Consider the following 8,845-nt stretch of genomic DNA (forward strand, 5'->3'; position numbering starts at 1 on the left):
CAATATTCAACAAGGGGGTAAAATACCCCCATCATGGACAACAGCTTACATATCTTTGATACCAAAAGAGCAAGTAGGTCCTAAAAAACCGGAGAATTATCGACCAATATCTCTTCTGAATACTGATTATAAAATCTATGCGAAAGTATTAGCCAACAGGCTGATGCCAGTAATCCAAAAGGTGATTCATGAGGACCAAGCGGGATTTATCGAGGGCAGACACATGAAGGACAATGTAAGGCAAGTAATAGATTTATTGGAATATCTTGAGAAGAATAAACAGATTCCTGCAGTGCTGGTCTTTTTGGACGCAGAGAAGGCCTTTGATAGAGTTGATTGGAATTTTCTACTAAAGACTTTAAAAAAGATGGATTTTGGGGATCAATTTATACAGGCGATTTCAGCAATTTATCAAGAGCAAAAGGCACAGATCATCATTAATGGAAGTTTGACAACAGAGTTTAAAATTGAAAAAGGAACAAGACAGGGATGTCCGTTGTCCCCACTTTTATTTATCCTAACACTAGAAGTCTTGTTAAATACAATACGGGACTCTAATACCTTGAAAGGAATAAGGATTAGGCAAGAGGATTACAGAATAAAGGCATTTGCAGATGATCTGGTTGTTACCCTATCACAACCAATGGAATCAATAATCCTGATGAAGGACATTATACAAGACTATGGTAAAGTCTCAGGTTTTAGACTGAATCCAAAAAAGACTAAAATGATAGTTAAAAACATGACACAAGATCGTAAATATGAACTTGAAAGGAGGGCAGGTTTTGAGACTGTACCTAAGGTAAAATATCTAGGAGTTCAGGTTGCAGAATCAAACATGAAATTGTTTCAAAATAACTATGAGGTGTTGTGGCGAGAGGTGCAGAAAGACATGGAGACTTGGAAAAAACTGCAGCTGTCTTTACTTGGAAGAATAGCAGCAGTTAAGATGAACATTTTGCCAAGATTTCTTTTTTTGTTTCAAATGATTCCGGTGCTTAAAAGTGATAAACAATTGAAAGTTTGGCAATCTGGAGTGAATAAGTTTGTCTGGAACGAGAAGAAGCCGAGAGTGAAATTGAAAATTATGCAAGATGTTCCAGAAAGAGGAGGTCTTAAACTTCCAAACCTACAGCTATATTATGATGCGGCAGCTTTAACTTTAACAAGTGATTGGTTTGGAAGGAAAAAGACTGGAATATTGAATGCAGAAAGTTTTGATCTTGAATTTGGATGGCATGCTTACTTATTTTACGACGACAAAGTAGATAAAGTATTTAAAAGTCATATACTTAGAGATTCTTTGATGAGAGTTTGGAAGAAGCACCGACTCAAATGGGATTATAAAATACCGCTATGGCTGGATCTTGGTCATACTTTGTGGAATACAAATATAATGTCACTCGGGGGGTTTTTATATAAAGAGGTTCTTTTTACAGATGCGGGCAGATGGCAGCTGAAGACATTGCAGACACTGTTGGATGAAGGGATTAATTTAACTTGGTTACAATATAATCAATTACAACTGAGATGGAAAGAGGACCAAAAAACTGGTATTATGTTGCATGAGGAAGAATTGGTTAGACATATAAGAGAGAAAGGTCCAATGCATATCAAAAGGCTTTATAATGTTTTGCTAGAAAGAGATTCAGAAACTGAACTAGTTAAAGACTGTATGATTAAGTGGGCACAGAATTTTGAAGAACCAGTGATGCTGGAAACATGGGAAAAAATTTGGGTTCAGAATGTTAAATTTACACAGTCGCAGAGCCTGAGGGAAAATTTCTACAAAATGTTTTATAGATGGCATTTAGATCCCAAAAAGTTGTCATGTATGTACCCTAATGTTCAGCCAAAATGTTGGAGATGTGAATGTTTGGATGCTACGTATTATCATGTTTGGTGGACCTGTAGGAAAGTTAAGGCTTTTTGGATAAAAATTTGGTGGGTCATGCAGAATGTTTTGAAGAAAAAAATTCAATTTTCTCCACAATTGTTTTTACTGGGTATAGTTAGGGGTTTTACATTGGGTGAAACAAAATTGATATTGTATATGATAACAGCAGCAAGATTGTTGATAGGTAAATACTGGAAGAATGAAGCTTTGCCCACTATTGAGGAATGGACTTTGAAGATGGCCAGTTTTGCAGAGATGGCGAAGATTTCAGCATATTTAAAAGATTGTTCACAAGAGACTTATGAGTGGGAATGGAAAAGGTGGATAGAATATGTTCAGAACAAATATCAAACTAGAAAGTATCAAATAGCTTTTACTTGAAAATAATGTACTAGAAATTTTTTAAAGTAATGAGATAAAGAGAAAAACTATACAGGGGAGGGAACGGCTCAAGTTTATATATAAGTGTTATATTATATTATGTTATTATATTAGGGTTCTTCATGATTATGAGTATATTATAGGGAAGTCAGGGGGGAGGGGAGGGTTAGGGAGGGTTAGGGAGGTTGGGAAGTTTGGGGGGAGGGGAGGGTTAGGGAGGGTTAGGGAGGTTGGGAAGATTGGGGGGGGAGGTGGGGGGGGAAAAAGGGGTGAAAATGTAATTGTAAAACTTTTGCAATAAAAAAAAAAGCACTAAGAAATGTAATTAATTAAAAAATAAAAATAAAATAAAAATTATGTTTTCACTTTGCCATTATAGGGTACTGACTGTAGATTAATGAGAAAAAAAATGAATGTCAACAACTGTAGAATCAGGCTGCAGCACAACAAAATTGACAAAAGTGAAGGGGGTCTGAATACTTTCTGAATGCACTATACATTCATGGGGGAAGGGGGTAGAAGGGGGAAAAAAGAGAATTAGTAGACCCTTATGAAATTTCTGTTGGTGTTGCTGCAATTTAATATTTATTTACATAATTAACAGCAAAACTATCAGATGTGCCCTCTAAGCTTAAAAGACCTCCTAAACCTAAGAAGATGGAAATAATAAACTCTGATTCAGAATCTGAATTTGGTATTCCAAAGAAGTCTGTTGCTCCCAAAGGTAAAAAAAAAACCCTGATGTTCAAAACTTCCAGTTGTGTTAGTGCCGTGAATACACATTTTTATTAAAGTGCTCCTTAGAAATATTAAGATTTCAGAGCAACATAAAATAAGTAATAAAAGAACAGACACTACAAAAAGGAAAAAGTAATTCAAACTCCTTATAATACCAATACAAAAAAATTGAAACAACATACAGGAGTCATATAGGCTGATAAAAAAGATCTGATCTAATGCCACAGCCAAGAAGGCCCACTCTTGTCTTCTGCAAAATGTATGCCTCCACAAAGTGAAATATACAAAAGTGCTTCTCAGCTGTCCTTAATATTCAAGAAGGTTCATTCTGGAAGAGTCATTCCATCAAGTATCAACATGCACTGTTGTCTGTGATTAAATCAAGGACCTTTTTTTTGAGAAATTGTTTATACAGTAAGAAATGTTGGTTGTCTTGGGTTAATTATTACCTGAAAATAGTAATTCCTCTAAACAATTTTATATTTAATAATATATCTTTAAATATGTTTTAATTAAAAGAATTATTATTATTATTATTATTATTATTATTATTATTATTATTATTATTATTTATTAGTTCAATTTATATTTATTAGTTCAATTTGTATGCCGCCCTTCTCTGAAGACTCAGGGCGGCTTACAATGCACTTATAGCACTAGCCTTCATTCTTTTGTATATACCTGCTTATTAGGGCTTTTGGCCCCCCATAAGTGGTGTTTCTACAAAGTCAGCTTATTGCCCCCACAATCCGGGTCCTCAATTTACCTACCTCGGAAGGATGGAAGGCTGAGTCAACCTTGAGCCTGGTGAGATTTGAACTCGCACTAATTGCAGGCAGCTGGCAGCTAAGTGCTACATAACAACACTTAGTCCGCTGCACCACCAAGGCTCTGTATGGTAAAATTAGTATGGTAAAACATACAAAGAACTGGTGTAGATTCTCCCTTCAATCTTTTACTAGGAAAAGGCAGGGGAGCAAAGAAAAGGAAAGCATCCGGTTCTGAAAATGAAGGTGAATATAACCCTGGAAGAAGCAAGGTAAACAATCTGCTAGATACACTTACTGGTTAGTAATGAAAGCATTGTAAAATAATTAATGGGTTAGTTTACATAATAGATTGTTTTTTAAAAAAATGGATAGCAAGTTAGGAGCTTTAAAATGTTGTATAGTTGGGATCACCTTCATCAGTAACTTTTAATAATTATTTTAAAACAGAAAGTGAAGAAAACAGCCTTTGATCAGGATTCTGATGTAGACATCTTCCCATCTGACTTTGCTTCCAAAACAACTGCCAGGCCACGGACAGGTCGGGCTAGAAAAGAAGTGAAGTATTTTGCGGAGTCTGATGAAGATGATGATTTTGCTATGTTTTAATTAAGTGCCGAAAGAGCACACAAACTTCCAGCAAATATTTTAAGTTGTCCTTTGGTCTTTTTCTGTCACAGACCTTTTGTACATTTGACTTATTTTATGTGATGTTGTAATTGATGGTTTTTATTATTGTGTGTAGGCATTTTAATATTTTGTTTGTACACTTACAGTTTTATGCTCTTTTTTACTCGTTGAAATGTCATGTATTTGTCTGATGGGCTTGTAGAACTGTTCTAGAAACCTGTGCAAAAGCACATGTTTTAAATGTCATGGTTGCAAACAACAAACCTTTTTGAAATGAAGTTTAAACATTAAAAATATAAAACCATTTACTTGTGTATAGAGGCTTGCCCTAAAGAAATTTTGTTTACACATGGTCAAAATAAATATATTTTATTGTTTGCTAAGAGAGTCCATGGAAAAAGGTATAAACAGGATATGAACATTAACAAAAACTCACTAGTGTGTTTAATGAAACCTAAAAAACTGATGCTTTAAAAAGTTGTAATTATTCTACCATTTTTCACTGTTTTATGGTGATTAGCAAAGTCATAAAGCAGATTCTAACATCTGCTTCTGGGTGTTTTGGTTCCAGCCCTTGTGATGCCACAGAAGAGAATGGTAGGGCTAAGGAACAATTTCTCCAGAGTGGTTTTTTTGTCACTAGTGCCACTGGCTCAGAGGTAGTGATTATGTCTGATTATTATTCAGCTAAGTTTTCCTACCGTGTTTCCCCGAAAATAAGACAGGGTCTTATTTTCTTTTGAACCCCGAAATAAGGGCTTGGCCTTATTATCGGGGGGGGGTGTCTTATTATTTTGGGGGTGCAGGAGGCAGCAAGCGTAGGACTGGATGTCCCACCGTCGCCTCCCCTCCCTGTTCTTCATGCTGGCCGAGCGGCTGGCCGCTACTGCCCTGACGTGTCCTGCCACCACCACTGCCTCATGGAGCAGGACTCTACAAGGCTTGTTGTGCCGTTGCACGCACAAACTGCAGCACCGCTGCGAGCTTCATCATACCAGCACAGTTGGCATCCTGCCACTCGCGGCTGCGCCGATATGTCGAACCTCGCGGCAGTGCTGCCGTTCATGCACGCAATGGCACAAGCCTTGCAAAGTCCTGCTCCATGAGGCGAGAGGTTTGATTGAACAAGCGAGTTCAATCAAACTTCTCGAACTCGTGAGAAGTTTTCTTTTACAACGTGTTTCCCTGGACACAACGGCGTGGAACATGACGGAGCTGGGAAGGTAAGACGGAGCTGGGAAGGTAAGACGTGCATCCCGCTTCTTGCCGGCCCCACCTGCCACCCCCAAATTGCATCCCTAAAGGGGGTGGGTGGCTAAGCAAGGGGCAGGAGCCCTGCCATGCCCAGCGAGGGGGGGAGAAGAGACGGCAAGGGGAGCCACGTCTCACTTCACACATCTCGCTTCTCCCCTGCCCCACCTGCCACCCCTCTTGATAAAGAGACAGTGGGGAAGGGAAGCAGCCAGGCTGCTGTTGCCATTGGGGCAGGGTGGGATGTGTTGGGCCATGAGACGCGCGTCTTACCTTTCCAGCTCTGTCACGTTCCTCACTGTTGTGTCCAGGGAAACACGTTGTAAAAGAAAACTTCTCGCAAGTTCAAGAAGTTTAAACTTGCAAGAAGATTTTTGTTTACAACATGTTTCCCTGGACACAATGGCAAGGAACACGATGGAGCTGGAAAGGTAAGATGCGTGTCCTGCTTCTCCCCCACACCACCTGCCACCCCCCAAATTGCATCCCTAAAGGGGGTGGGTAGCTAAGCAAGAGGCAGGAGTGGGGCACGAGGCGGGTCGCTGGCCTGCCGCTCTTTTTGCAGCGGCCATCAGCGTTACTGGTAGGTACGGTAAGGGCGTGTGGGGTGCGTGGGGCATGTTCTCCCCCTCTGGCCTTGCCTAACATTGTGTTGTTTGTGCATCAAGCAACCAGAGGAAATGGCAGGACCGGCTGCGCATGCGTGTAAGTAGTTGGTGGGGGGCTTATTTTGCGGGGGGGGCTTATTTTATTGCATGCGCTGAAAAGCCCGATTGGGCTTATTATCCGGAGAGGTTTTAGTTTCGGGGAAACACGGTAATAGCTTGTGAGCAAGTGAAATAACATTATTATAACACTATAACATGTTTTTGCCTTGAAGGCTACAAATGAAGTATATATTTTTATATGAGGAAAGTCAACCAAATAATAAACCTGTCAACTCGTGAAGCTTTCCTTACCTTCTCCCGAGTTGCCATAGGCAGGGGGATGGGAAATCGCGCCTTGCAGCTGCACCGAAGAATTCACACCTCAGTCAAATAAAACACATCCTAGCCGAAGTCAAGGCCATCTCCACGGATATCCAGAGTGGCCGGAGGGAGTGACTCAGTTGGGGAATGTGACTGGTGACACACCTTGGGGGGAGGTGGCAACAGGGTCAGAGGCAAGGTGCGAACTGGGTGAAGTCAGAGCTGGCTTCACTTAGGTCAGTGATGGCAAACCTTTTTGGCACCGAGTGCCCAAAGCGGAACATGCACGCCAGGGGTGAAATCTAAAAATTTTCGCTACCGGTTCTGTGGGCGTGGCTTAATTAGTGGGTGGGGCTTGGTCAGGTGACTGGGTGGGTGTGGCTTGTGGGCAGGTGGGCGTGGCCAAGTCGACGTCACTTCGTTGCCCTATTTTAACCTACAAAACACAACACAACTGGCTCACCCACAATGTAAAAGCAGCTGTGCTATGCCCAAAATGGCCCCTGCAACAAGCAGGAACCTCACACAGCCACAAAAAGCCCAAAAAACCAACTTTCACACTTTACACACACAAAATTCCACATACAGCTTTGTGAGATTTTGTCTGTTTGTGTAGTTAGAGTGAAACACTACAGAAACACACAAAATCTCAGAAAGCTGCACAAATATTATTTTATTTTATTTTTATTTTTATATAAAAGCAGCTAAATTTAAAACTTCCTAAACTTTAAATGGCTAGGTCTAAAAAAAGAACAACTAAAAAAAACCCCAATTAACTATTTTTTTTAAAGTTCCCAAAAGGGAAAAAAAACTTACAGGCAGGCAGGCAGGCAGGCAGGCAGAAAGAGCTGCTCACCAATGAGCTTGATTGCAGGCAGGGAGATTCAGTTGCTTGCTGATGCAATGGATTGCAGGGATTACAGCAAGCGAAGCAAGGCAGGCGTGCGAAGGGGGGGGAAGGGATTTTTGCTACCGGTTCTCCGAACTGCCCGCCGCCATCGCTACCTACTCGCCCGAGCCGATCCGAACTGGGAGCATTTCACCCCTGATGCACGCGCATGCACACCAGCCAGCTGATCTTCGAGTTTCCGGTACTCCGGCGCATGCAAAGACCAACTGGCCGGCACACATGTGCACGCCGGAAACCAGAAGAGCAGCTGGCGACGGCGTGCGTGCCCACAGAGAGGGCTGTGCCACAGGTTCACCATCACAGACTTAGGTCGTGCCGACATGGCGCTCCTAATGAACAACTGGATTTTTCTTGCACAATGGCTTGAGGCTCCTGATTCTATTAGGGCATTGGTCAGAACCCTGACATCAAGCCAGCTCTCTCAAAATTAACCAAAACCGACCAGGATTCCTGAGCCCCGGACTCTCCGCTTGCTCTCCGAAACTTGGGGTGCATGGAGAGAAACTCAGGCCACCATGGCAGAGGGTGGAATCTCCAAAGAAAGCCTGCCCCTGGCAACCCGGAAAGAGGTAGATCCTACCCCCCTCCAGAGAACACCAGGAGCCAGCATCCCAATCAGAACCCAAGTGCAGCCATCTTTGACCATGGAAACCGAGACGTCCGGGATGCCCGCCTCGGTGACTGAAGCAGAAAGGGATGAGTATTGGTGGAAAAAAGTCCCTAAAGCAGTTGAGGCTGAATTCCCCTATCCTAGCTCCCATTGTTTGGGGCAACCCATAAGCAAGCTAGGAAGATTGGAGTGGATGAAGGAGTGGGAAGAGGTCAGAACCCCAAAATCCCTACTTGGGACCTGAGGTGAATCCTTGGAGCAATTGAGAGAGGAATTTGACCGAGCCACCCTTCGCGATGAGGGGCTGTCATGCTGCCCAAAAGAAAGGGGAAAAGAGATGGGGGGTGCAATCAAACTCCAGGAAATGAGAAGAAGCCCTTCTCCACCTGCCAAAAGGAGACAGCCCGAGGCTGCCACCAGTGGCTCCACCGTGCCACAAACAAACTGCCCCCTCCACGAGCTAGAGCTGATGGAGACCGCCAAGGACACCAGGTGCAGGCAGATAGGGCCCAACAAGACGGAGTGACAGTGTTGAATGAGCTGCCTTGATTCAGGTGGAAGTTCAATGGGGACCCAGATCAACTGGCTCTATTCCTTGACTCCGCTGGAGTCCATCTAGATTGTTATGGACACCTCTACCCATTGCATAGAGCCATAGTGAATGCCATCACCATGGGATTAGAGGGAGAAGCA

The 8,845-nt window shown here is 42.3% G+C and overlaps 1 protein-coding gene across 1 annotated transcript in view; it reads left to right on the forward strand.

Moving 5' to 3' along the window:
- The window catches only part of TOP2B (DNA topoisomerase II beta), a 251,965-nt gene extending 247,537 nt beyond the window's left edge, over positions 1 to 4,428 (forward strand). The window contains exons 33-36 of the mRNA XM_070944595.1: positions 778 to 802; positions 2,909 to 3,002; positions 3,979 to 4,055; positions 4,234 to 4,428. Of these exons, the coding sequence (XP_070800696.1) occupies positions 778 to 802; positions 2,909 to 3,002; positions 3,979 to 4,055; positions 4,234 to 4,392 (355 nt within the window). The 3' untranslated portion in view covers positions 4,393 to 4,428. The remainder of the gene's footprint in view (positions 1 to 777; positions 803 to 2,908; positions 3,003 to 3,978; positions 4,056 to 4,233) is intronic.
- The last annotated feature ends 4,417 nt before the right edge of the window (positions 4,429 to 8,845 follow it).

Source organism: Pituophis catenifer, unplaced genomic scaffold, assembly GCF_029215685.1.
Source record: "Pituophis catenifer annectens isolate HBS135680 unplaced genomic scaffold, rPitCat1.0.hap2 SCAF_5, whole genome shotgun sequence".
Taxonomy (NCBI): domain Eukaryota; kingdom Metazoa; phylum Chordata; class Lepidosauria; order Squamata; family Colubridae; genus Pituophis; species Pituophis catenifer.